The 27,699-nt window shown below is 39.9% G+C and overlaps 1 protein-coding gene and 1 pseudogene across 4 annotated transcripts in view; both read right to left on the bottom strand.

Annotated features, from left to right (window-relative positions):
* The window catches only part of LOC147307834 (uncharacterized), a 40,732-nt gene extending 16,744 nt beyond the window's left edge, over positions 1–23,988 (bottom strand). For 3 of the 4 annotated variants that reach the window (XM_086272957.1, XM_086272960.1, XM_086272961.1), the window contains exons 1-2: positions 23,766–23,988; positions 20,356–20,571 (exon numbers count right to left, since the gene is read on the bottom strand). In XM_086272957.1, the coding sequence (XP_086129083.1) occupies positions 20,356–20,571; positions 23,766–23,928 (379 nt within the window). In that variant the 5' untranslated portion in view covers positions 23,929–23,988. Of the gene's footprint in view, positions 1–19,122; positions 19,336–20,355; positions 20,572–23,765 lie in introns of all 4 variants that reach the window. The other variant, XM_086272962.1, reaches the window with a different exon arrangement.
* LOC147307835 (uncharacterized) lies at positions 13,857–15,927 on the bottom strand (annotated as a pseudogene).
* Positions 23,989–27,699: the final 3,711 nt, after the last annotated feature.

The following is a 27,699-nucleotide window of genomic DNA, read 5'->3' as shown; positions in this document are numbered from 1 at the left end:
AATAATAAAGATCAAGAAGGATTAAAAGGGGTCACCTATTGAGAATTTAGCTTATGGTTTCAAGGGCTCTTGCATTCTTGCAGATGCTGCCACAGAAACATTCACTCATAGTCATGTGTTCATTGGGTGATGTTGATAACCGTACAGAGTCTAATTTTTAGATGCGAGTGCCAGTGATCATCACACAATGTGAATAAACAAACAAACGAACGAACAGTAGCATGATCTGAATATGATCATGAAAGCTTAAAGTACTTTAAGACGGCAGACTGGAAGTCTTTGTGTTTTGACCAACGCATTAAACCATATATTTTTAGATATAAGTTGTAACGGCCGCTTGTTCTTACACTTGAGTCTAAGGTTTATTTTGAGCACCTGACAGCTCTTTTTTGCTTCTCATCTATAAACTCTCTCCACAACCTTTCAAATGATTGGTGGTCGAACAGAAATGTCGTGTTCGAGTCGGTGGTGGAGACCGCTTTGCGGCATAATTTGCGTTTGAGTTTTCTAATCCGTGTAAGATTTATCATAACCAAACAATGTCCATCCTACAGGGGGAGCCCCTGGTTTAGGAATAACATCCTCAATTTGTTTTGGCTGGTCCTTCTGTTTGGAGCTACCAGATTCTGCCTCATCTTGATTGATAGCCAGTGAAGAAACCAATGAAAAAATATTGCTGTAAATGTGTTTTGCGACACCACAAAACAAACAGTGTGTCAAGCCTGATGCTTAACATTGTCCACCCCAGCTGTAAAACTCAGAAACCAGTCTTACTTGTTATCATCTATCGTCCACCTGGGCCTTACACAGAGTTTCTGTCTGATTTCTCAGACTTTTTATCTGATTTAGTTCTCAGCTCAGATAAAATAATTATTGTGGGTGATTTTAACATCCATGTAGATGCTAAAAATGACAGCCTCAACATGGCGTTTAATCTGTTATTAGACTCAATTGGTTTCTCTCAAAATGTAAAAGAACCCACCCACCACTTTAATCACACTCTAGATCTTGTTTTAACATATGGCATAGAAACTGAACATTTAACAGTGTTTCCTGAAAACCCTCTCCTGTCTGATCATTTCCTGATAACATTTACATTTACAATAATTGATTACACAGCGGTGGAGAGTAGACTTTATCACAGTAGATGTCTTTCTGAAAGCGCTGTAACTAAGTTTAAGAATATAATCCACCCACTGTTATCATCTTCAATGCCCTGTACCAACATAGAGCAGAGCAGCTATCTGAACGCTACCCCAACAGAAGTCGATTATCTTGTTAATAATTTCACCTCCTCACTACGTACGACTCTGGATACTGTAGCTCCTGTGAAAACTAAGGCCTCAAATCAGAAGTACCTGACTCCGTGGTATAATTCTCAAACACGTAGCCTAAAGCAGATGACTCGTAATCTGGAGAGGAAATGGCGTGTCACAAATCTAGAGGATCATCATTTAGCCTGGAGAAATAGTTTGCTGCTTTATAAGAAAGCCCTCCGCAAAGCCAGAACATCTTACTATTCATCACTGATTGAAGAAAATAAGAACAACCCCAGGTTTCTCTTCAGCACTGTAGCCAGGCTGACAAAAAGTCAGAGCTCTTTTGAGCCAACCATCCCTTTAACGTTAACTAGTAATGACTTCATGAACTTCTTCACAAATAAAATTTTTATCATTAGAGAAAAAATTACCAGTAATCATCCCACAGATGTAATATTATCTACAGCTACTCTTAGTACCATTGATGTTAAGTTAGACTCTTTTTCTCTAATTGATCTTTCTGAGTTAACTTCAATAATTACTTCCTCCAAACCATCAACGTGTCTTTTAGACCCCATTCCTACAAAACTGCTCAAAGAAGTCCTGCCATTAATTAATTCTTCGATCTTAAATATGATCAACCTATCTCTAATGATCGGCTATGTACCACAGGCCTTCAAGCTGGCTGTAGTTAAACCTTTACTCAAAAAGCCATCTCTAGACCCAGCAGTCTTAGCTAATTATAGGCCAATCTCCAACCTTCCTTTCATATCAAAAATCCTCGAAAGAGTAGTTGTCAAACAGCTAACAGATCATCTGCAGAGGAATGGTTTATTTGAAGAGTTTCAGTCAGGTTTCAGAGCTCATCACAGCACAGAAACAGCTTTAGTGAAGGTTACAAATGATCTTCTTATGGCCTCTGACAGTGGACTCCTCTCTGTGCTTGTCCTGCTAGACCTTAGTGCAGCATTCGATACTGTCGACCATAATATCCTATTAGAGCGATTAGAACATGCTGTAGGTGTTACAGGTACTGCACTGCAGTGGTTTGTATCATATCTATCTAATAGACTCCAGTTTGTGCATGTAAATGGAGAGTCCTCTTCACACACTGAGGTTAATTATGGAGTTCCACAGGGTTCAGTGCTAGGACCAATTCTGTTTACATTATACATGCTTCCCTTAGGCAGTATCATTAGAAGACATAGCATACATTTTCACTGCTATGCAGATGACACCCAGCTCTATCTGTCCATGAAGCCAGATAACACACACCAATTAGTTAAACTGCAGGAATGTCTTAAAGACATAAAGACCTGGATGGCCGCTAACTTTCTGCTTCTTAATTCAGATAAAACTGAGGTTATTGTACTTGGCCCTGAAAAGCCTAGAAATATGGTATCTAAGCAGATTCTTACTCTGGATGGCATTACCTTGGCCTCCAGTAACGCTGTGAGGAACCTTGGAGTCATTTTTGACCAGGACATGTCCTTCAACGCACATATTAAACAAATATGTAAGACTGCGTTCTTCCATTTGCGCAACATCTCTAAAATTAGAAATATCCTGTCTCAGAGTGACGCTGAAAAACTAGTTCATGCATTTATTACTTCCAGGCTGGACGACTGTAATTCATTATTATCAGGATGTCCAAAAAACTCACTGAAAAGCCTTCAGCTAATCCAAAATGCTGCAGCAAGAGTACTGACAGCGACTAGAAAGAGAGAGCATATTTCTCCTGTTTTGGCTTCCCTTCATTGGCTTCCTGTTAAATCCAGAATTGAATTCAAAATCCTGCTCCTCACATACAAGGTCTTAAATAATCAGGCCCCATCTTATCTCAATGACCTTGTAGTACCATATCGCCCTATTAGAGCACTTCGCTCTTGCTCTGCAGGCCTACTTGTTGTTCCTAGAGTATTTAAAAGTAGAATGGGAGGGAGAGCCTTCAGTTTTCAGGCCCCTCTTCTGTGGAACCAGCTTCCAGTTTGGATTCGGGAGACAGACACTATCTCTACTTTTAAGATTAGGCTTAAAACTTTCCTTTTTGCTAAAGCATATAGTTAGGGCTGGACCAGGTGACCCTGAATCCTCCCTTAGTTATGCTGCAATAGACATAGGCTGCCGGGGGATTCCCATGATGCATTGAGTTTTTCCTTTCCAGTCACCTTTCTCACTCACTATGTATTAACAGACCTCTCTGCATTGAATCATATCTGTTATTAACCTCTGTCTCTCTTCCACAGCATGTCTTTTATCCTGTCTTCCTTCTCTCACCCCAACCGGTCGCAGCAGATGGCCGCCCCTCCCTGAGCCTGGTTCTGCCGGAGGTTTCTTCCTGTTAAAAGGGAGTTTTTCCTTCCCACTGTTGCCAAAGTGCTTGCTCATAGGGGGGTCATATGATTGTTGGGTTTTTTCTCTGTATCTATGAAGCGCCTTGAGGCGACTTATGTTGTGATTTGGCGCTATATAAATAAAATTGAATTGAATTGAAATTCAAAACGATAGATGTTTTAATTTCATCATCAGATATATTCGTCACATTGCACAACGTTAGCCTACTACAGGGGTTCCCAAAGTGGGGGGCGCAGAGCCATTGCAGGGGGAATGTTAAAAGGAAAAAAAAAAAAAAAGAAAAAGAATGCTTGGACACTGCTAGAATAACGGACAGGTTTTTTTGACTGGGCTCCCACACAAAACACAAAGCAGAGGTTGAAGCATCGCCGAATATGTTTCCAAACCAACTTCCTTCAAAGCCAAAGACTAGAAAATATGATGAAGCATAGCGTGCCTTTGGCTTCACCTGCACATGTGCCAAGGTAGGTATTGCGGCTCCTCCAACCTATGGCCGCGGCAGGCTAAACATGAGGACACAGATGACGCGCAACAATAAACGCATAAAATACACTTCTGTACCATTTGCTCCTTTTATTCCACATGCAACTGTCCAATATATAAATCAGCACATGGGATTAACTATTAAACAAATGCACAGACTGCACAAACAAATAACTGCAACTCTCCAATAACTGCACTAACTACTATGTCAAATTACAACCTGGTTCATGGCATCAATTAGTGCACAAATATACAAAAACCATTCAGTTCCAGTTAAAATACATCAAGATCATTCAAGCTGCGCTCAAGCTGCGATCAACAGAAAGTTTTGCCTCATGCTCACCCTACCTTTCTGCTCATCAACATCAGGTGCTGTGAACAGGTGAGTGCAACCACATTTATCATCTACCACACCCATGAGCAGTGTTGGGGAGTAACGGAATACATGTACCGCCGTTACGTATTTAGAATACAAAATATGAGTAACTGTATTCCGTTACAGTTACCGTTTAAAAAGGTGGTATTCAGAATACAGTTACTTTGTTGAAATAAATGGATTACACTGCGGTACTTTCCTGTTTCATTTTGTCGCGGGTCAGGACTGTTTGGGTTTTGTTTGACAGCTACGTTCTTTCGTTCCAGGCGGCAGCGTTACGGTTGCCATGGTTACAGGGCGACGCTCTCTCTTTCTGTGACTGTGTGTTTCCTGGGTGAGAGAGCGCCTTTTCGTTGTTGTTGTTGTGTTAAGCTAACAGGCAGAATGCTACAAGCATAGCTCTAAAGAATGCAGCATCATGGGCAGTATAGTCCGTGTTGCAGGGAGAATGCACTGCCATACACGTTATGTGTCTGTGAGCGCGAGGAGGGAGAAAAAGGCGAGTGGAAAGGTACGAGTTGTCGTCGAGGAAAAACGGGAGCTGGAAGCATGTAAATATAATAATAACCACTGCAGCCAAGAAGAGTGCCTGACGAGCCCAGTTGTAAGTAAGCTATTAAGACTCGACTGTACACTGTGTTCGTGTTTTCCTCCGAAAACAATAAGTTCCGTTGGAGCAGTCTTTCAACGCCTCTCTCTGTCTCTCGCAAGAAAAATTGACCCACACAACAAAGTAAAGCTATTTTTCGGCTACGAGCCGACAGGGACCCCGCCGTATTAGTCAGAGGTCCCTTTACTACAGTTCGGAGTCGCGGACCTTCAGTAATAGTAATAAATCACACAGCAATGTGATTTATTCTGTAACGGAATACGTTACAGAATACATTTTGGGGCATGTATTCTGTATTCTGTAACGGAATACATTTTAAAAGTAACCTTCCCAACACTGCCCATGAGACACGCCCCACACCCGTGCACCAATACAGTGAGTCCATTTAAACCAACCCACTTAGTCAAAAAAGGAACAACTCATATGGCTCCTACAGTAGGTACCCCCAACAGAATTTGTTTCCCCTGCATCGGGAGGATGCGCTAGGCTGTCCAAATCATGCACAAACAGTATCCCACAGTTGTTTATGTTTTTGAACCCACTTTTTGATAGCAATGTTGACTATTATTACACAGGGGAAAAGAAAAACTACACGTAAAATAATTACACCATGACACCTCCACCTTTCTAAATGGAGGGACAATAGCTGCTTGTGTATATGCAAGTGTGTAAAAACTGCAGATAGTAAGATTAACAGTATTTTGAATCTGCCATTGCAGAAATTAATCTCATGTAAACAATAACATGGCGCACAGCGTGATGTGAAAGGCACACATCTCTGACATTGTGCGATGAACTCCGTATTCGTCGATCACAGGTAAATGCAAAAACTGAGTTTTCTCCAACCTTTTTGGTGATTCGAAACGCTGTTTACGTGCGGACGAAAGGACCAAATGCATAGAAAAATACCCATGTTGGTGTGGACGTAGCATAAAAGAATTAGTTTTACTGCTACCTGTAATTTATTGCAGTTTACTTTTGATTTATTATTTTCTATCAAAGGTTTAATGTGTGAAATAACTGCAATGGAGTTCGAAAACAAAATATTGGTGAGTGTGCTTGGTGGGAATATTTTTTCTATACGACATTACGGTGTTCTGACAAACCATCCTACTTTGGCAAAACGTCCTACTGTAAGTAGTTTGTGCACATTTCTGCTTTCACAGAGTAATTTCACCACAAATTTAAGTAGGTATGACGGTTTGCCACTTAACTTTGCCCATCAGAGTATACTTGTAGCTCATATTCATAAGCCCAGGATGGTTTGCCACTACATTTTACACATTAAAGTATGGTTGTAGGTCACAGTCACAAAGGTATCATGGTGTGGCACTTGATTTTACCAGTCAGAGTATGTTTCTAGCTCAGATTAACAAAGGTAAGACGATTTGCCACTTAATTTAGCTGTTAAAGTATGCTTGTAGGTCACATTCACAAAGGCAGGATGGTTTGGCACTGAATTTTATCAGTCAGAGTATTTTTCTAGCTGATTTTCACAAAGGTAAGACGGCTCGCAACTTTATTTCGTATTGTGCGCATGCGCAGAAACAATGGGTACGATGATTCGTCAGGTAGGATGGACTCTCAGAAAACCGGCTCAAAAGCCGCAACAGTAAAAAGGAGATGAATACCAGAGTGTTAGTGAGATAGAGGTTTTATCTCAAATTGGCATAGCAGGTTGGCTAAAATGGCTACCAAGGCAAAGACTAGTGAGCTTCCTGAAAGCCTGCCTCAGGTATGCTTTTATCAACACCAGACTAGGTGGGGCCAATTAGCACCAGCTGAACATACTCAGGAGATTAGGGGCTAAACAGGAGCGTAACAGGTGGCTAGTAGCCTTCAGAAATAGCAATAATTCACATGACAATAGTGCATTCATGTAGTTGTAAAAAGAATGGAAAATATATCAAGTAATCCAAACCAAAGTATTCAGAATACATTATTCACATTGAAATGTATTTTAAGTTACTCAAACTACATTTGGGCCATTTATTTGTAATCTGTAGTAAAAAACATTTTAAGAGTAACCTTCTCAACACTGCACAGATATAGCTGCATACACTTTACTGGGGTGTATTACTAGTTTAGATCAATGCATTTATGCAAAGCATTTAGATCATGCCCAAGTAAATCACACAATCCCGCAACCCCCCACGCCTCCACAAATTTACACACCTGCATTGTGTGACTTTATCCCGGGTCTGATATCCAGCGGTCTTAGCTGACGGATCTCCTCTTCATACCGGACGATCGTTTTTTCAAACTCTGAGAAGATTTCTTCTGTAGCAGCATTTAATCTCTCCTTGATAAACTCTCTCAGATGCTGAACTGAAGACATTATTGCAACAACAACCGATACCGCCAAACCAACGTCTTCAAACTTAACTCGGGATCTCTCAATGGCGACATTGCCGCTATTCTGCTTTTATTGCTCTTTTATAGGTATCAAGGGCGTAATACTGCCCTCATCAGGTCAGTCCAGTCCAACATAAAGTCTGGTACTTTGCAGAAAACTGCAATTTTGCCATGAGATTATTAGTGATATCCTGGAATAAAGAAAGAAGAAAATACTTTGATTTAAGTTTGATTTATTGTAAAACCCTTTAGTTTGATCCAGCATTAATCATTTTACAGAACAAAGAATAATCCCTTCATTGATTATAGTCACTCTAAAAATAATTATATAAAATCTTTTTAATAAACGAGGGTCTCCCGATTTCTCTGGTACGGTCCATGAAGTGGAAGTGAAATAACAATATACAAATACATTAATATAAATAAACTACATACATTTAGAGCCTGGAAAGACTCATCCTCAACCAGCTCCGCCCTATAGTTAGGCCACATCAGGATCTCCTTCAGTTTGTTACCAGCCCCACCTCGAGGCTGAGGACGCCATGATATAACTGCTCAATCGTGCCTACGCCCATCTGGGCCAGCTGGTGAGCACTGTGAGGGTCATGGTTTTTTTGGGGTTTTTTTTTTACTTTTTCAGTGCATTTAATACATCAGGTCAGTCCTGGGTGATAAGATAAGAGATAACATCAGATAAGATAACCTTTACGAGTCCCACATGTGGGAAATTTCTTTTGTTACAGCAGAAAGTTACACAGCAAAAATTAGAAAACACTGGAATAGGATAAGATGTTAAGAATAAGAATAAGAATAAGGTACTGTACACAATAGACTAGAATAAAATAAAATACTATATACAATAGAATAAAAATCTTGTAGTATTTATAGGAGATGTAAAACCACAGTCACAACAGGGGTTTACCACCACGACACGGACCCCAGCTCAGTGGTGCAGCCTCACCAATGAAGGTGCGGTCTGCCTCTCCCCACCGCAGGGAAAAGGGTAACACCACCTGGGTCTGGGTGCAGTTCCCCCCTCCAGGGGCAAGGGTACCTAGACCCGGTTCGTAGAGTATGCTTGGGGAGTGTGATCGTTTGTACAGCGTCTCTTTATGTCTGTCTCCACGTTGGTTGAGTGTGGAGTAAGTGCATATGAGAGCATGAGGGTGGGAATGGATGTTTGTGTCTGTGTGTGCCTGTATGTCTGTGTCTATATGTCAGGTTGGGTATCAGACGCCACCTCTCTGGGGACATCTTAGGCCCTCCAAGGTTTGGAGGCCTATCTCCCCCCACCCCCACTTCCCCTGCCAGTGGCGGACTCCCTCAGACATCGGTGCGTTGGTGGTTCTTTGTGTCCGGGGGTGGGCGGCCAGGTACACACCGGCTCACTCCTTGGCGGCCGCTTATCGGGGCCTGGAGCCTGGGGCTCGCTCGGGCCACTTCGGAGGTGGGGTGCCACCGGCCTCTCGGCCTGGGGCTCGGTCACTCAGGCACGGCTGGCTGCCGGCGGAGCTCACGGGCGCGTCACTGCAACTCCCCCTGGCTTCTGCTCCGCGCCACTGTCCCAGCTCTTACTGGGACAGTGGCGCGGCTGCCCCTCTGTGGGTCTTCCTTGGTCTCTTGTGTTCTGGGGGCCTCTGGATGTCTGGAGTTTTGATCTCCTCCATACCTGCTTCATGCCCTGGAGGACGGGGCTGTGGCCCCCCCACACCCTCTAGCAGATCATTACATGAAGGAACCTTTTAAAAACAAGCGCGTCCATGCTCACAGGTGTACACACGGGTGATCACACCCACAAACTACACCCTTTTTGGCTCCTACCTCAAAGCACACTGTGTTCTGTTGATCTTATGTGCTGCACAATAATGTTTAATATTTAGTATTTACTGTCATATTCCCATATATCATTGTGATGTTGTTTATTCTATTACACTTGTTCTCTTCTGCTTGTTTTCTTTTTTCTTTCTCAACAGGTGATCGATATATGCATTTTTCTTTTTCTTTTTTTCTTTTTTTTTTTGCTGCCCATTCTGTTGGTTTTTGTTTTTTGCCCTTCTCCCCCGTCCCTCTTCTCAGCTGTTTCTCTTCCCTCTGTCCCGTATTCAGCAAGTGAAAATAAAATAAACAATAAAAGGTGAATCAAATGGACCATTACGGCAAGGCTGGGATGGTCAATTTGGTAAAGTAAATCTGTGGGCATCTTTCTTTGCCTTTAGACAATAATTCTGATGGCAAAAGAGCCAAACGGGACAGGCAAAAAAAAAAAAAAAAAAAAAAAAAAAAAGCAATGAAGGTGCTGAACATGGTCCATTTAGACTCAATGTTCCCAGTCTCCCTCTGAATGGTGTCGAAGCTCTGCCAGAGGAGACAGTGACGATCTCAAGGACAGGGACTTTTGCTACGTGAATTACTAAATTCACTTGAGAAAAAATATAAGTAAGTTAGTATCAACTAGTGGTAGGACTGAGCTAAAGTGCTATCTGGGTCCATCCAGGTCACTCACCACCCCTGGTGGACACGGGTCAAACTTATATTAGACAATAGAAGGAATAAATAAAAATAAAGCATAAACAAATTTTCACAATTTTCAAATTGTGAGTGGGCAGAGAATTTCTACATGGGTTAAATACATAACAAGACCACCTATCTATACGTCAAACGAGATTAATTACACATGTCTAATTCACTATATTGCCACTGAGGTAAATGAAGTGCAGCCTGCATGGTGTAATAAAATGATAAACATTATGAATTAGTATAACACCTGTTAGTTACTTCTTTTCAGGACCGGCCTAGTTTGGTTCTGTGGAGAAAAGCACTTTTGGATTTGCTGCTAGTGATGGGATTTCCGGCTCTTTTTAGAGAACCGGCTCTTTCGACTCGGCTCACTAAAAAGAGCCGGCTCTTTCGGCTCCGAACCGGCTCTTCAGGTTGATTTGTTGCTTTAATTAATTATCAACAACAATATAAAAGTATGCACAAAAGGAAATAGTAATGTAAAAAACGTGGTTTTCTTTATGTATGTTTATATATAAATACTTATGGGGAACCCTAGAGACGAAACGCGTACAAACTCCAAAGCACTTAGAAATTCCAAAGCACATTTCTAGCGTTAACTGAACTTCTGATACAGAGCTACCTAGATCACTTAAATTACACTAATCGAATGCATATGTCTATTGTTTTTGTTTTTAAAAAACTATATATATATATCTATTTTTTCAAATAATTGAAAAAACAAACAAACAAACTTCATTTACCTGTTACTACCACACACCCAATCCGATTGTTGGTACTTGCTGGCTTGTGTAGCCACTAGGTAACAAAAGCTCAACACGGCCCTTAGCATCCTGGAGCACTTCTGTTGTGTTTTGGAGTTTGTACGTGCTTTGTCTCTAGGGGCCACTGTAAATATTCTTTTATTTATTCACTCCACAAAAAATGAAATAAATAAATTATAAAATACAAAAACCAACTATTTACATTTCATACATTTCAACTTTTAACTACTTAAATTTTCAGCTTTTTCCTTTTAAACAAATTTAAAGTGAAACAACACAAAACACTGCAAACCACAACACAGTAAAATATAAACTAAAATATGGAAAAAAGGGTGAAAAAAAGAACGCCCAGATCTTTAATTAAGGGAAAGGTTGGCATTTAGAAATAATAATATCACACTCAACTGACTGCGTTTTATCTTCCCATTGCACTGATGGGTGGACAGTTCTTAGGTGCCTGTGCATGTTGTTTGTGGAGCCGGCTCTATATGATATCCTTTTCTTGTAGACTCTACACTCTGCCTTTGTTTTGACAAAAAGATTGAAATGGCTCCAGACTTTGCTTCTTTTCTTGGTGTCACTCATTTTCTTTACTGTACCTTTCTCTGTACCGGCTCGCATCGTTCACTTCAAAGATCCGGCTCTAGGAGCCATTTTGTTCGCGACCGACCCATCACTATTTGCTGCCTCAGTTGTGGTCTGGAACCTGTACGTCGGTAAGATTAGAGCTTCCAGTGACTGTGAAGACTGAACCTAACTCAGACAGTTAAGACGATTCTTGAATTTTGATTTAATCAAGATTTTGATGCAAATTGGTGTTACTGAAGCTCCGAGAGGGAGGGGTGTGTTATTTAATTAAATTGCATGCTGGTTTAAATTCATGTTTGGTACCTCCTAAGGAATTGTGGACTGCATTAAGTCCACTGTGATGACTAATTGGCTAACTTGATCTGAAAATACCATCGCAGATTTGTTTGAATCTTTTTTCATGTCACTGATGGTGGTATAAAAAAGGAAGACATGCTCTTAGCAGACAGGGGAGTTGTGTGTTCAGTGTTTGCTATTATGTGCTCCACTTTTGTTCTGAAACATCTTCAGAAGACATTGATGGAGTACGGTTGAGGACCTGGGCCCTATTTCAGGAAGCCGGTTTAGTGCAAACTCTGAGTAAGCATACCGTGAGTTAACGAAAACTCTGGGTTTTCAGTTTCACAAAGTGAGTTTAGATTAATCCTGAGTGAGTTACTATGATGACACACTCCGTGAAGCTAACCTGCCCCCTAGCAGGTTTACTTCTACTAACCCCGACTCTCTCCGCCTCTTTGTCGGAAACCTGACTGTAGGAAGTGTCAGACATGGCCTGCCCCTTCCTTGAAGAGCCAGTAGATGTTGAAGCCCAAATTCTCTGCAGAGCTCTCCGCCGGGAGAGAGTGATTGCGCGCATTTTATCATTTCCTGATGATTTTCTGTGTGAACGTTACAGTTTTTCAGCACAATCCATAATTTATTTGGATAACATCCTCAGGCCTAATATTGCTCATGTGACACATCGCGGACATCCTCTCAGTTCTGTACATATTTGTATTGCACTTCGGTTTTTTGCAAACGGGAGCTTTCTGTATAATATTGGTGACACTGAGCACGTTTCCAAGGCTACCGTCTGTCGGGCAGTCAGGAATGTTACAGTTGCACTGAAACGTCTCCTGTACTCGTCTGTGGTGTTCCCCGGTCATAGACCCACAAGATTTATCAAAGAGGGATTCCACAAAATTGCAGGTATCAGGATGAACGAAACTTAATTCATGATGTGGTGATATTTGAACTACTACTTAAATTTTACATTTATTCTCACGGTTCCCAGGCGTGATTGGCTGTATAGATGGCACTCACATTCCAATCATTGCTCCTTCAGTAAATGAAGGAGACTATGAACAGGAAGTCGTTCCACAGCATTAATGTACAGGTACATGGTTCCCTGTAGCATTTCAAACTAACAAATTATTTCATTATAGTAATGGATGCTAATTTGTGTTCTCTGCACTGTGAAGATCATATGTGATGCTGCCAACATTATCACAAATGTGGAAGCCAACTGCTCAGCCTCTGTGAGTGGTGGTGGTGGAGGACCCCCACCTGTTTTTCGGGCCTCCGCTTTTTTTCTGTTGGCTATAACGGGTCACATTTGAGCATACAGAGTAAGCAAATATGTACTTGTAATGTGCTCAGATAATTTCAATAAGTGCTTACAGAAAGAAAATTAATGTAGCCTCTAACTGCAATTGATTTACATGGGACAAACAGACCAAGCACTATGGCTCATAATACAATTACACCTTACCTGTTTGGACTATATTTTTATATTTCATTTTTACTTGCTGCCAGGAACGTTTGGGGCCTGTTGGGTTGCACCTGCGCTCACATCACGTCACAAAATAAAATGTATAAAATAAAAAATAAAATAAAATATAATAAAATAACGTGTTAAATGGGTGGAAATCCCTAGATCAATGTTTAAATTAACACTCACGCATTGACTCTGTCGGCTATGTTTTGCCATGCATGCTCCCTTTCTTTCGCAGCTGAGGCTGTGTTACTTTTTTCCCGCAAAATTTGCACGTTATCGGCATATGCTGCCATCAGAATTTCGGCCTCAAGCGCTGTAAAATACATTGACCGCACCTTCTTTCCCTCCGTCTCCATGGTGACTCGCTTAATCTGTGCTCCACTAATCAGGGCTTTATGTATCCTCGTGCGCGCGCTTAACTTGGGGTTAAAGCAACTCCGCGTTGATTGAACTACTTGTTATCAGCCTTTCTGAAACCGAATATTCTGAGTTGGACAGTTCGGGGTTACTCAACCCTGAGTATCGTTTTTCACTGAGTTTTCTAAACCGGCTTCCTGAAATAGGGCCCTGGAAAGTGAGGACGAGAATGCTTCACCAAAAGGCAGATCACACAAAGCCCTGTTTAACAGCTCATTTGGAAGTACTGTTAGTTTTTCCAAAGAGCAGCAGGATTGTGCAGTCGCATGTTTTAAAGGCTTTTCAGAATTTCTAAAGGCTGGAAAGATGTTGATTCAGGGTTTTGGAACACAATTTAAACCAAAATACAAAATTTACAGGAGATGTAAAGTTTGATGCCAACAGTTTTTATTGAACATACAAGATAAAATAAAATAAAAAAGCTCTCTAGTATGTTTGACATAAGCACATGGAGGCCAAAAGCAAACAAAGATAAATAAAGATGAAGACTCCTGGGGAACTTCTGAGCTCCTTTATGGGAGATGAGTCACCAGCTCCTCCTCCTTTATTATATAATTATCAATATTTTATCTTTAAACTGAATTATCTACAATCTTAAACTGGATTTGTTTAATGTCAAAATGGAACACACTGTTAAAATGACACATTAGTCCATAAGTTATGTTATAAATATAAATAATAAATGAGCTTAAAATATGGATCACAGACAATTTGAGAACAGATCAACTTGTCAACATTGTCATTCCCTAAAATATTCCCTTTCCATCTGAAAAGCACTTGCCATAATGTCAATCCAACTACTACATGGGTAGTTTTTTTAAACTGATATTTCCAAGTGCGTTTTGGAGAAATAGTTATTTTTACATCAAGACACTAAAAATATCTCAAGCACTGTCGAGGCCATGCCAAAGAAAATGAAGAAACTTCAGCAAAGACAAAGCCTATAAACTATAAAACAATGATGTCAGAAAAAGGTGATAATGGTGCAAACATTTTATGGTGCAAGACAAACTTTGTCTTGTCCATGTGTCAAAACAGAAACTGAGCTTCCGAAAGCCTTTTTAAATTTTCAGTTTTCAATGACCCAAACACTGTTTGTGTTCTACCACCACCATTTTCTAAGAATGAAACTTAGCATGTAGCATCTTTTCCTAATTGCATTTTCAACTGTACTGGAGAACTAAAATGTTTCACACAGGTGCTGAAACAGTGTGGTTTTTCACTTTTGTGAACTGGCATGTGTTATTTCAAGTTTCCCTTTACCTGAATCTTTTCTAGAGGTGCTACAAGAATGTGGCTTCTCACCTGTGTGAATTTGCATGTGTCTATTCATGTGCGACTTCCGGCTAAATCTTTTTCCACAGGTGCAACAACAATGTGGCTTCTCACCTGTGTGAATTTGCATGTGTCTATTCATGTGCGACTTCCGGCTAAATCTCTTCCCACAGGTGCTACAAGAATGTGGCTTCTCACCTGTGTGAATTTGCATGTGTCTAGTCAAGCTTGACTTCCAAAAAAACAAAAAAAAAAAAAAAAACAAAACCCTTTTCCCACAGGTGCTACATAAATGTGCGGTGTCGGAATTTTGAACACTCGGGCCTGATACGATTTGCTCCCACTCATTTCTGTGCGAGTTACCACCCTTGACTTCATCCTGATCTGTGTCAGGAGATTTGTGAGAATGGAGCTGGTCACTGCTTGGTTCTGGTTCACTATGATCATTTTCTTTACGAGCAGGAAAAGTTTCAGTCTCCTGGCTTTAGAACAACCGTTTTTCTACTTCACTGGTACAGAGTTCCTCTTTAATCTGTGAAGGATCCTCCTGGTGTAGACTGGAGTTCTTCTCCTGGTTACAGACCTGCTGAGTTGTGAGCCCATCCTCGTCCTTACAGTCATGTTGTGGAAATCTTAAATCTAAATCAAAAAACATACATTTGAGAAATTACAACCATTAGAAGGTCTCTACATGGTAAGCATATGGCTTAGACAGATCATCTACGATGAGAAAATAAAGACGATATATAATCAAACAAAAGCACAAAGTGGTATCTCTTAAATTTTGTTATCAAAGTGCACAAAACATTTAAAAATGTGCTTAAAATTATTCAAAAACTTTACAGGACACTCACTTCAGGATTTATTTATTGTTTAGATTAACCATTCATTGCCTTAAAGTTGGGGAGAATGGGAGGTAGAGCCTTCAGCTTTCAGGTCCCTCTTCTGTGGAAAAAGCTGCCAGTTTGGATTCGGAAAACAGACACTCTTTTTAAAAAAAGATTAGGCTTAAAAATTTCCTTTTTGATAAAGCATAAATTTATGGCTGGATCAGGTGGCCCTGATTAGGCTCATTGAGATTTAAACTGGGTGAGAGAGCCAATCTTTCTTATACCTGGGGGTATAGAGTTCCACAGCCTGGGAGCAGAACAGCTAAAAGCTCTGCTTCCCATCCTGGTGAGGCGGAAGGAAGGCACAGAAAGCTGGATAGAAGAAGAAGATCAAAGTGAGCGGACAGAAAAGGTAGTGGTTAACAGGTCAGAAAGGTAAGGAGGTGCGAGGTTATGAATGGCCTTGAAGATGAGCACAAGAAGTTTGAAAACTATCCAGAATTTCACAGGGAGCCAGTGAAGTTCCTGAAGAACAGGGGTGATGTGCTGGTAGGAGGCAGTTCTGGTGATAATGTGAGCAGCAGAGTTCTGAACCAGTTGAATCTTATGGAGGGATTTTTGGGGGAGACCATGCAAGAGAGAGTTGTAGTAGTCGGGAGGTAACAAGACTGGGCAAGAATGGATGTAGACTGGGTGACAAGAGAAGGACGAAATCTGTTAGTGTTGCGTAGATGGAAATAGGCAGAACAGGTGAGATTATTGATGTGAGATTTATAGGAAAGTGAACAGTCTAGGATGACACCAAGGGTCTTAACCTGAGGAGAAGGGAAAACTGGAGTTATCGATAGTGAGTCAGAAGTGGTTTGCCTTCAAAAGGTTGGATTTGGTGCCAATAAGGAGGATTTCAGTTTTATCCTTATTGAGCTTCAGAAGGAGTAATAAAGGTAATATTAAAACTAAGAAGCTGCTGCCATTGTTGGAAACTGGAATTGGCTGGGCCACGCTATGAATCCTGGGATAGGTTGGGCAGCGAAGGATACACCCGACCCATCCTTCAAATCTGGAAATGAAGGACACGTTTGTCGGCCGCATTTGGAGGGGTCTTTGAATTTGGACAGCCTTCGTCGAATCGCTGTAACGCAGTCAGCCTACAAATGCAGCTTCTGAAGGATTTGATTTCGTGGCTCAAGAGTTGGGAGTTCGCCTTGTAATCGGAAGGTTACCGGTTCGAGCCCCGGCTTGGACAGTCTCGGCCGTTGTGTCCTTAGGCGAGACACTTCACCCGTTGCACAGGTACAACGTTCTGGAATGGCCATCTCTGTCCCCAGACCTGAAAATTACTGAAAATCTTGGGTGCGAGTTAAAGAGAGCTGTCCATGCTCGGAAGCCATCAAACCTGAATGAACTAGAGATGTTTTATAAAGGGGAATGGTCCAAATTACCTTCAACCACAATCCAGACTCTCATTGGAACCTACAGGAAGCATTTAGAGGCTGTAATTTCTGCAAAAGGCAGATCCACAAAATGTTGATTTCATGTCCTTTTTTGTGGTGCCCAAATTTATGCACCTGCCTGATTTTGTTTAAACAACTATTGCACACTTTCTGTAAATCCAATAAACTTCATTTCACTTCTTAAATATCACTGTGTGTCTCCCATATGATATATTTAACTGACATTTTTTATTGTAACAACCAATGATTTATACAGGAATATAATGACTATTAACAAGGTTGCCCAAACTTTTGCATCCCACTGTATTTCCCTATATGAATAAAATAGAATTGAACTGAGTGAAGGAGGCCATGTTAGACAAACTGAAGAATCATTTATGCACAAATCATAGTGGGAGTTGTTTTTATTTTTTTATTTATTTATTAAATAGGATATGGGAGACTTTTCTTTAATAATGCCATATCACCTCACACAAGGAATGAGAGTTTCATGATTCTTAGTGCAATGGAACCCTGTTTGTATATTTTCTTAATTTTCTTCTCTCGTATGCTTTCATAAGGTCAGTACTGTTAGGGCAGTTAGCATTCTCTTAAAATCTGTTTGTAAGTCCTGCTCCATGTTTTACATAAACATGGAGCAGGACAAAGACAGCGCTCTGTATGTTATAGACATTCATCAACATCTTTTTGCAGCAAATACACTGTATCCAGTGGCCAGGGAAGATTAAAAAAAAAGAAAAAAAAAGAAAAAAAAAGAAAAAAAAAGAAAAAAAAAAAAAAAAGGTAGTCAAGAACAAACCAGGAACCAATAGCAATACCAGTTCTGAAAGAAAGTGATGATGGATTGGCCACACAATCAGGAAATCCACCAATAACATCACTGCACAGGTCTTGTGCTGTGATGACATTACAGCACAATGTGATGGTTTGTTAAAAGCTTAGTTTCAAATCAATATTTTAAACTGATTGTTCAGTCCTAATGGGGATAATTATGTTAGTGTATGATAATTTTTTAAATCTACAACTGTTTATAACCTGCATAGTTCACATTTCTGTATATCTCATATTTCTGTATAGTTTTTTTATATTTATATCCTGTTCATAGCTTGTACTCACTACAGCCTGTACATACTTATAGATATAGCATATTCATAACATACTTCATACCGTGTACATTATAACATACCATAATAGACCCATTTCTGTAATATACTCACATATCTATATTATTCCCCGGGCGCCTGCTTAGTGGGCTGCCCACTGCTTCACTGAGTGAATGGGTCAAATGCAGAGAAAAACAAGTAATTTCCCCATGGGGATCAATAAAGTATCTATTATTATTATTATTATTATTATTATTATTATTATTATTATTATTATTATTATTATTATTATTATTATTATTATTATTATTGCTAATATCTATTTGTAATATATCTATATCATGGCTAAAGCACTTCTGGATGGATGCAAACTGCATTTTGTTGCCTTGTACCTGTGACATGTGCAATGACAAACTTGAATTCTATTCTATATGCGAGCAATATTCAAATATTCTCTCTCATGCAGTGAACAGCGGAGATTTCTGTCTACATGCAGAAAGTCATCATTTATGAGGCATACAGCTTGCCACTCCAACTTGGTCCTTGTGGCCAATAATCCAGTTTTCATCGTCTCAACATTTTTCTACATACTGTGTACAGTTCTGGACTAACATGACTTAAATCTGGTGGAATTTTTTGTTTTTTATTAAACAGAAGATTTGAAATCCAGGTTTTATTTTACTGTGCTAACAGAAAACATGTCTTCAGTGAGGCAGTATCCCAGGCGGTAATGCACACCATGTGTCTTTGTGTCGCCTCTGTCAGTGCGCCCCAGGGTGGCTGTGGTTACAATGTAGCTTGCCATCACCAGTGTGCGAATGTGTGTGTGAATGGGTGGATGACTGGATATGTAAAGCGCTTTGGGGTCCTTAGGGACTAGTAAAGCGCTATATAAATACAGGCCATTTACCATTTGTGACATTTTGATGAGTCCTATTCATTTCTATATTATGAAATCTGTATATGACACTTTTACATACCTATTCTGGTCCGCTTTACTCCAGGATTGCACAAATCCAGCCGTTCTCCGGTCCAGACATAAATGCTTTCAGCTTTCTGCTTCAGTTCAAGCTGCTCTCCTTCCCCAATGATGGAGATTTCCTCCTGTACCGCTTTAATCTCTGAAGGCTCTGTGTTCTGCTGGTCCAGATTGGAGCTCCTTTCCTGGTCACTGACCTGCTGATCATCCAGACCTTCGTGTTCAACAAAGGGACACAAGAAAATAGTGACGAATGTGATAATAATAAAGATCAAGAAGGATTAAAGGGGTCACCTATTGAGAATTTAGCTTATGGTTTCAAGGGCTCTTGCATTCTTGCAGATGCTGCCACAGAAACATTCACTCATAGTCATGTGTTCATTGGGTGATGTTGATAACCGTACAGAGTAATTTTTAGATGCGAGTGCCAGTGATCATCACACAATGTGAATAAACAAGCAAACGAACGAACAGTAGCATGATCTGAATATGATCATGAAAGCTTAAAGTACTTTAAGACGGCAGACTGGAAGTCTTTGTGTTTTGACCAACGCATTAAACCATATATTTTTAGATATAAGTTGTAACGGCCGCCATTTTCGTTCTGAGTATTTATTATATGGCGTGTTTTGGGGAAAAGCCTGTTCTTACACTTGAGTCTAAGGTTTATTTTGAGCACCTGACAGCTCTTTTTTGCTTCTCATCTATAAACTCTCTCCACAACCTTTCAAATGATTGGTGGTCAAACAGAAATGTCGTGTTCGAGTCTGTGGTGGAGACCGCTTTGTGGCATAATTTGCGTTTGAGTTTTCTAATCCGTGTAAGATTTATCATAACCAAACAATGTCCATCCTACAGGGGGAGCCCCTGGTTTAGGAATAACATCCTCAATTTGTTTTGGCTGGTCCTTCTGTTTGGAGCTACCAGGTTCTGCCTCATCTTGATTGATAGCCAGTAAAGAAACCAATGAAAAAATATTGCCTTAAATGTGTCTTGCGACACCACAAAACAAACAATAGTGTGTCATTCAAAACGATAGATGTTTTAATTTCATCATCAGATATATTTCGTCACATTGCACAACGTTAGCCTACTACAGGGGTTCCCAAAGTGGGGGGTGCAGAGCCATTGCAGGGGGAATGTTAAAAGAAAAGAAAAAGAAAAAAAAGAATGCTTGGACACTGCTAGAATAACGGACAGGTTTTTTTGACGGGGCTCCCACACAAACACATACCTATTATGGTCAGCTTTACTCCAGGATTCAACAACAAAACCAGCCGTTCTCCGGTCCAGACATAAATGTTTTCAGCTTCCTGCTTCAGTTCAAGCTGCTCTCCTTCCCCAATGATGGAGATTTCCTCCTGTACCTCTTTAATCTTTGAAGGCTCTGTGTTCTGCTGGTCCAGACTCGAGCTCCTTTCCTGGTCACTGACCTGCTGATCATCCAGACCTTCGTGTTCAACAAAGGGACACAAGAAAATAGTGACGAATGTGATGATAATATAGATCAAGAAGGATTAAAAGGGGTCACCTATTGAGAATTTAGCTTATGGTTTCAAGGGCTCTTGCATTCTTGCAGATGCTGCCACAGAAACATTCACTCATAGTCATGTGTTCATTGGGTGATGTTGATAACCGTACAGAGTCTAATTTTTAGATGCGAGTGCCAGTGATCATCACACAATGTGAATAAACAAGCAAACGAACGAACAGTAGCATGATCTGAATATGATCATGAAAGCTTAAAGTACTTTAAGACGGCAGACTGGAAGTCTTTGTGTTTTGACCAATGCATTAAACCATATATTTTTAGATATAAGTTGTAACAGCCGCCTGTTCTTACACTTGAGTCTAAGGTTTATTTTGAGCACCTGACAGCTCTTTTTTGCTTCTCATCTATAAACTCTCTCCACAACCTTTCAAATGATTGGTGGTCGAACAGAAATGTCGTGTTTGAGTCGGTGGTGGAGACCGCTTTGCGGCATAATTTGGATAGCAGAGTTTTCTGATCTGTGTAAGATTTATCATAACCAAACAATGTCCATCCTACAGGGGGAGCCCCTGGTTTAGGAATAACATCCTCAATTTGTTTTGGCTGGTCCTTCTGTTTGGAGCTACCAGGTTCTGCCTCATCTTGATTGATAGCCAGTGAAGAAACCAATGAAAATAAATAAATAAATTTTGCGACACCACAAAACAAACGAAGAATGCTTGGACACTGCTAGAATAACGGACAGGTTTTTTTGACGGGGCTCCCACACAAACACAAAGCAGAGGTTGAAGCATCGCCGAATATGTTTCCAAACCAACTTCCTTCAAAGCCAAAGACTAGAAAATATGATGAAGCATAGCGTGCCTTTGGCTTCACCTGCACATGTGCCAAGGTAGGTATTGCGGCTCCTCCAACCTATGGCCGCGGCAGGCTAAACATGAGGACACAGATGACGCGCAACAATAAACGCATAAAATACACTTCTGTACCATTTGCTCCTTTTATTCCACATGCAACTGTCCAATATATAAATCAGCACATGGGATTAACTATTAAACAAATGCACAGACTGCACAAACCAATAACTGCAACTCTCCAATAACTGCACTAACTACTATGTCAAATTACAACCTGGTTCATGGCATCAATTAGTGCACAAATATACAAAAACCATTAAGTTCCAGTTAAAATACAGCAAAATCATTCAAGCTGCGATCAACAGAAAGTTTTGCCTCATGCTCACCCTACCTTTCTGCTCATCAACATCAGGTGCTGTGAACAGGTGAGTGCAACCACATTTATCATCTACCACACCCATGAGACACGCCCCACACCCGTGCACCAATACAGTGAGTCCATTTAAACCAACCCACTTAGTCAAAAAAGGAACAACTCATATGGCTCCTACAGTAGGTACCCCCAACAGAATTTGTTTCCCCTGCATCGGGAGGATGCGCTAGGCTGTCCAAATCATGCACAAACAGTATCCCACAGTTGTTTATGTTTTTGAACCCACTTTTTGATAGCAATGTTGACTATTATTACACAGGGGAAAAGAAAAACTACACGTAAAATAATTACACCATGACACCTCCACCTTTCTAAATGGAGGGACAATAGCTGCTTGTGTATATGCAAGTGTGTAAAAACTGCAGATAGTAAGATTAACAGTATTTTGAATCTGCCATTGCAGAAATTAATCTCATGTAAACAATAACATGGCGCACAGCGTGATGTGAAAGGCACACATCTCTGACATTGTGCGATGAACTCCGTATTCTTCGATCACAGGTAAATGCAAAAACTGAGTTTTCTCCAACCTTTTTGGTGATTCGAAACGCTGTTTACGTGCGGACGAAAGGACCAAATGCATAGAAAAATACCCATGTTGGTGTGGACATAGCATAAAAGAGTTATTAGTTTTACTGCTACCTGTAATTTATTGCAGTTTACTTTTGTTTTATTATTTTCTATCAAAGGTTTAATGTGTGAAATAACTGCAATGGAGTTCGAAAACAAAATATTGGTGAGTGTGCTTGGTGGGAATATTTTTTCTATACGACATTACGGTGTTCTGACAAACCATCCTACTTTGGCAAAACGTCCTACCTTAAGTAGTTTGTGCACATTTCTGCTTTCACAGAGTAATTTCACCACAAATTTAAGTAGGTATGACGGTTTGCCACTTAACTTTGCCCATCAGAGTATACTTGTAGCTCATATTCATAAGCCCAGGATGGTTTGCCACTACATTTTACACATTAAAGTATGGTTGTAGGTCACAGTCACAAAGGTATCATGGTGTGGCACTTGATTTTACCAGTCAGAGTATGTTTCTAGCTCAGATTAACAAAGGTAAGACGATTTGCCACTTAATTTAGCTGTTAAAGTATGCTAGTAGGTCACATTCACAAAGGCAGGATGGTTTGGCACTGAATTTTATCAGTCAGAGTATTTTTCTAGCTGATTTTCACAAAGGTAAGACGGCTCGCAACTTTATTTCGTATTGTGCGCATGCGCAGAAACAATGGGTACGATGATTCGTCAGGTAGGATGGACTCTCAGAAAACCGGCTCAAGAGCCGCAACAGTAAAAAGGAGATGAATACCAGAGTGTTAGTGAGATAGAGGTTTTATCTCAAATTGGCATAGCAGGTTGGCTAAAATGGCTACCAAGGCAAAGACTAGTGAGCTTCCTGAAAGCCTGCCTCAGGTATGCTTTTATCAACACCAGACTAGGTGGGGCCAATTAGCACCAGCTGAACATACTCAGGAGATTAGGGGCTAAACAGGAGCGTAACAGGTGGCTAGTAGCCTTCAGTAATAGCAATAATTCACATGACAATAGTGCATTCATGTAGTTGTAAAAAGAATGGAAAATATATCAAGTAATCCAAACCAAAGTATTCAGAATACATTATTCACATTGAAATGTATTTTAAGTTACTCAAACTACATTTGGGCCATTTATTTGTAATCTGTAGTAGAAAACATTTTAAGAGTAACCTTCTCAACACTGCACAGATATAGCTGCATACACTTTACTGGGGTGTATTACTAGTTTAGATCAATGCATTTATGCAAAGCATTTAGATCATGCCCAAGTAAATCACACAATCCCGCAACCCCCCACGCCTCCACAAATTTACACACCTGTATTGTGTGACTTTATCCCGGGTCTGATATCCAGCGGTATTAGCTGACGGATCTCCTCCTCATACCGGACGATTGTTTTTTCAAACTCTGAGAAGATTTCTTCTGTAGCAGCATTTAATCTCTCCTTGATAAACTCTCTCAGATGCTGAACTGAAGACATTATTGCAACAACAACCGATACCGCCAAACCAACGTCTTCAAACTTAACTCGGGATCTCTCAATGGCGACATTGCCGCTATTCTGCTTTTATTGCTCTTTTATAGGTATCAAGGGCGTAATACTGCCCTCATCAGGTCAGTCCAGTCCAACATAAAGTCTGGTACTTTGCAGAAAACTGCAATTTTGCCATGAGATTATTAGTGATATCCTGGAATAAAGAAAGAAGAAAATACTTTGATTTAAGTTTGATTTATTGTAAAACCCTTTAGTTTGATCCAGCATTAATCATTTTACAGAACAAAGAATAATCCCTTCATTGATTATAGTCACTCTAAAAATAATTATATAAAATCTTTTTAATAAACGAGGGTCTCCTGATTTCTCTGGTACGGTCCATGAAGTGGAAGTGAAATAACAATATACAAATACATTAATATAAATAAACTACATACATTTAGAGCCTGGAAAGACTCATCCTCAACCAGCTCCGCCCTATAGTTAGGCCACATCAGGATCTCCTTCAGTTTGTTACCAGCCCCACCTCGAGGCTGAGGATGCCATGATATAACTGCTCAATCGTGCCTACGCCCATCTGGGCCAGCTGGTGAGCACTGTGAGGGTCATGTTCTTTTGGTTTTTTTTTTTTTTTTACTTTTTCAGTGCATTTAATACATCAGGTCAGTCCTGGGTGATAAGATAAGAGATAACATCAGATAAGATAACCTTTACGAGTCCCACATGTGGGAAATTTCTTTTGTTACAGTAGAAAGTTACATAGCAAAAATTAGAAAACACTGGAATAGAATAAGAATAAGAATAAGGTACTGTACACAATAGACTAGAATAAAATAAAATACTATATACAATAGAATAAAAATCTTGTAGTATTTATAGGAGATGTAAAACCACAGTCACAACAGGGGTTTACCACCATGACACGGACCCCAGCTCAGTGGTGCAGCCTCAGCAATGAAGGTGCTGAACATGGTCCATTTAGACTCAATGTTCCCAGTCTCCCTCTGAATGGTGTCGAAGCTCTGCCAGAGGAGACAGTGACGATCTCAAGGACAGGGACTTTTGCTAGGTGAATTACTAAATTCACTTGAGAAAAAATATAAGTAAGTTAGTATCAACTAGTGGTAGGACTGAGCTAAAGTGCTATCTGGGTCCATCCAGGTCACTCACCACCCCTGGTGGACACGGGTCAAAGTTATATTAGACAATAGAAGGAATAAACAAAAATAAAGCATAAACAAATTTTCACAATTTTCAAATTGTGAGTGGGCAGAGAATTTCTACATGGGTTAAATACATAACAAGACCACCTATCTATACGTCAAACGAGATTAATTACACATGTCTAATTCACTATATTGCCACTGAGGTAAATGAAGTGCAGCCTGCATGGTGTAATAAAATAATAAACATTATGAATTAGTATAACACCTGTTGGTTACTTCTTTTCAGGACCGACCTAGTTTGGTTCTGTGGAGAAAAGCACTTTTGGATTTGCTGCCTCAGTTGTGGTCTGGAACCTGTACGTCGGTAAGATTAGAGCTTCCAGTGACTGTGAAGACTGAACCTAACTCAGACAGTTAAAACGATTCTTGAATTTTGATTTAATCAAGATTTTGATGCAAATTGGTGTTACTGAAGCTCAGAGAGGGAGGGGTGTGTTATTTAATTAAATTCAGGCTGGTTTAAATTCATGTTGAGTACCTCCTAAGGAATTGTGGACTGCATTAAGTCCACTGTAATGTCTAATTGGCTAACTTAATCTGAAAATACCATCGCAGATTTGTTTGAACAATGTGTCTTCACGTCACTGATTGTGCTATAAAGGGAAGTTCTCAGACATGCTCTTGGCAGACAGGGGAGTTGTGTGTTCAGTGTTTGCTATTATGTGCTCCACTTTTGTTCTGAAAAACAACTTCAGAAGCCTCTGATGGAGTACGGTTGAGGACCTGGAAAGTCCGAGAAGGAAGAGAAGGAAGTCAGTATGATGAAGCCCCTTGAATGTGTTGAATCTTTCTGGCCAGTTGCTTCACCAAAAGGCAGATCACACGAAGCCCTGTTTAACATCTCGTTTAGAAGTACTGTTAGTTTTTCAAAGAGCAGCAGGATTGTGGGGTTGCAAATTTTAAAGGCTTTGCAGAATTTCTTCAGGCCGGAAAGATGTTGGTTCAGGCTTTTGGAACACAATTTAAACAAAAACACAAAATTTACAGGAGATGCCAACAGTTTTATTGAACATACAACTTAATCAGAAACTTAAAAGAAAGGAAAGACCTCTAGCCTGTTCGCCTTAAGCACATGCAGGCCAAAAGCCAACAAAAATGAATAAAGATGAAGACTCCCGAGGCACTTCTGAGCTCCTTTATTGGAGAGGAGCTCCTCCTCCTTTATTATATAATTATCCATATTTTATCTTTAAACTGATTTAATTCCATCTTAAACTAGATTGATTTCCCCAATTTTGTCAAAATCATTTTCTTAAAAACATTTATCTATTAAATGTGTTCATTAATGTGTCACTTTGACCAGTCTATGAATTTACACAACTTTGCATTCCTCTATAATATTCAACATTTGTCTTGCATAACTTTCTGGACTTTCTTCCAATTACCTTTTCATCCATCATTTTTATAATAAGGTCAGCCCATAGGGTCAGGAATAATGACTGTTATGCCAACCTCATAGTAAGAAGCAATTAATACTACAGATATTTTTATGCCTTTAAATCAATTTGCACAGCTAAATGTAAGCTATAAATTTCACAAATTATGGGCTTCTACAACTTTTGGACAGTTTGGACCATCAAAGTGACTCACATATATATAAAATAATTACCAAGTGCATCTTCAAATCCAGTTTCAGTTTCTACCAACCAACATATCACAAACCATTCAAAATGGAACACTGTTAAAGTTACACATTAGTCCAAATTATTATATCTCAAAACAACAGCTGGGTATCAACAGGTGCTCACATAAAAGCAGTACAAGTTATGATATAAACATAGAGAATAAACAACCTAAGTATGTGGGTCACAAACAATATGAGTAACTGCTTAACATTGTCATTCCCGAAAATATTCCTTTTCTGTATACAAAGCACTTCCCAAATATGTCAAGCCAATGTAAAGAAAATGTAAAAACAAACAAACAACAAAAACAACAACAGGACTTCTAGCAGTGTGCAAGTCAGCGAAAAGTGATTGCAACTGTTTGCTGCTTTAAACACCTTCAAACTGTGAACTTCAGATAAACAACTGGCTTTAATTAAGGCTACCTCATGAACACATGTATTTTTTTATACAGACAATTCCAATTGTGTTTTTGAGAAATAGTTCTTTTTACATCAAGACACCAAAAATATCTCAAGCACTGCCAATGCCATGACGAAAGAAATGAAGAAACTTCAGCCAAGACAAAGCCCATAAACTATAAAACAATAACGTCAGAAAAAGGTGATAAAGGTGCACAAATTTTATGCTGCGAGACAAACTCTGTTTGTCTTGTCCATGTGTGAAAACAGAAACCGAGCTTCCAAAAACCTTATGAAAATGAAGTTTTGAGAAAGTAGCTGTTCATTGCTTGGTTCTGGGTCACTGTGGTCACTTTCTTCAGGAAAAGCAGGAAAAGTTTCAGTCTTCTGCTTCAGTACAAGCGGGTTTTTGTCCTTACAGTCTTGTTGTGGAAAATCTGAAGTGACAGATTAAAAAAAAAAAAAGACAACAACAACACATGTTTCAGAAATTACAAGGTAATC

Source organism: Aulonocara sp. 'chitande type north' Nkhata Bay, linkage group LG18 (genome assembly GCF_057382095.1).
Source record: "Aulonocara sp. 'chitande type north' Nkhata Bay isolate Kocher_YH1m ecotype deep benthic linkage group LG18, A_spYH_male_GT1.1, whole genome shotgun sequence".
In the NCBI taxonomy this organism is placed as follows: domain Eukaryota; kingdom Metazoa; phylum Chordata; class Actinopteri; order Cichliformes; family Cichlidae; genus Aulonocara; species Aulonocara sp. 'chitande type north' Nkhata Bay.
This window is presented reverse-complemented; position numbering and strand designations above follow the sequence as displayed.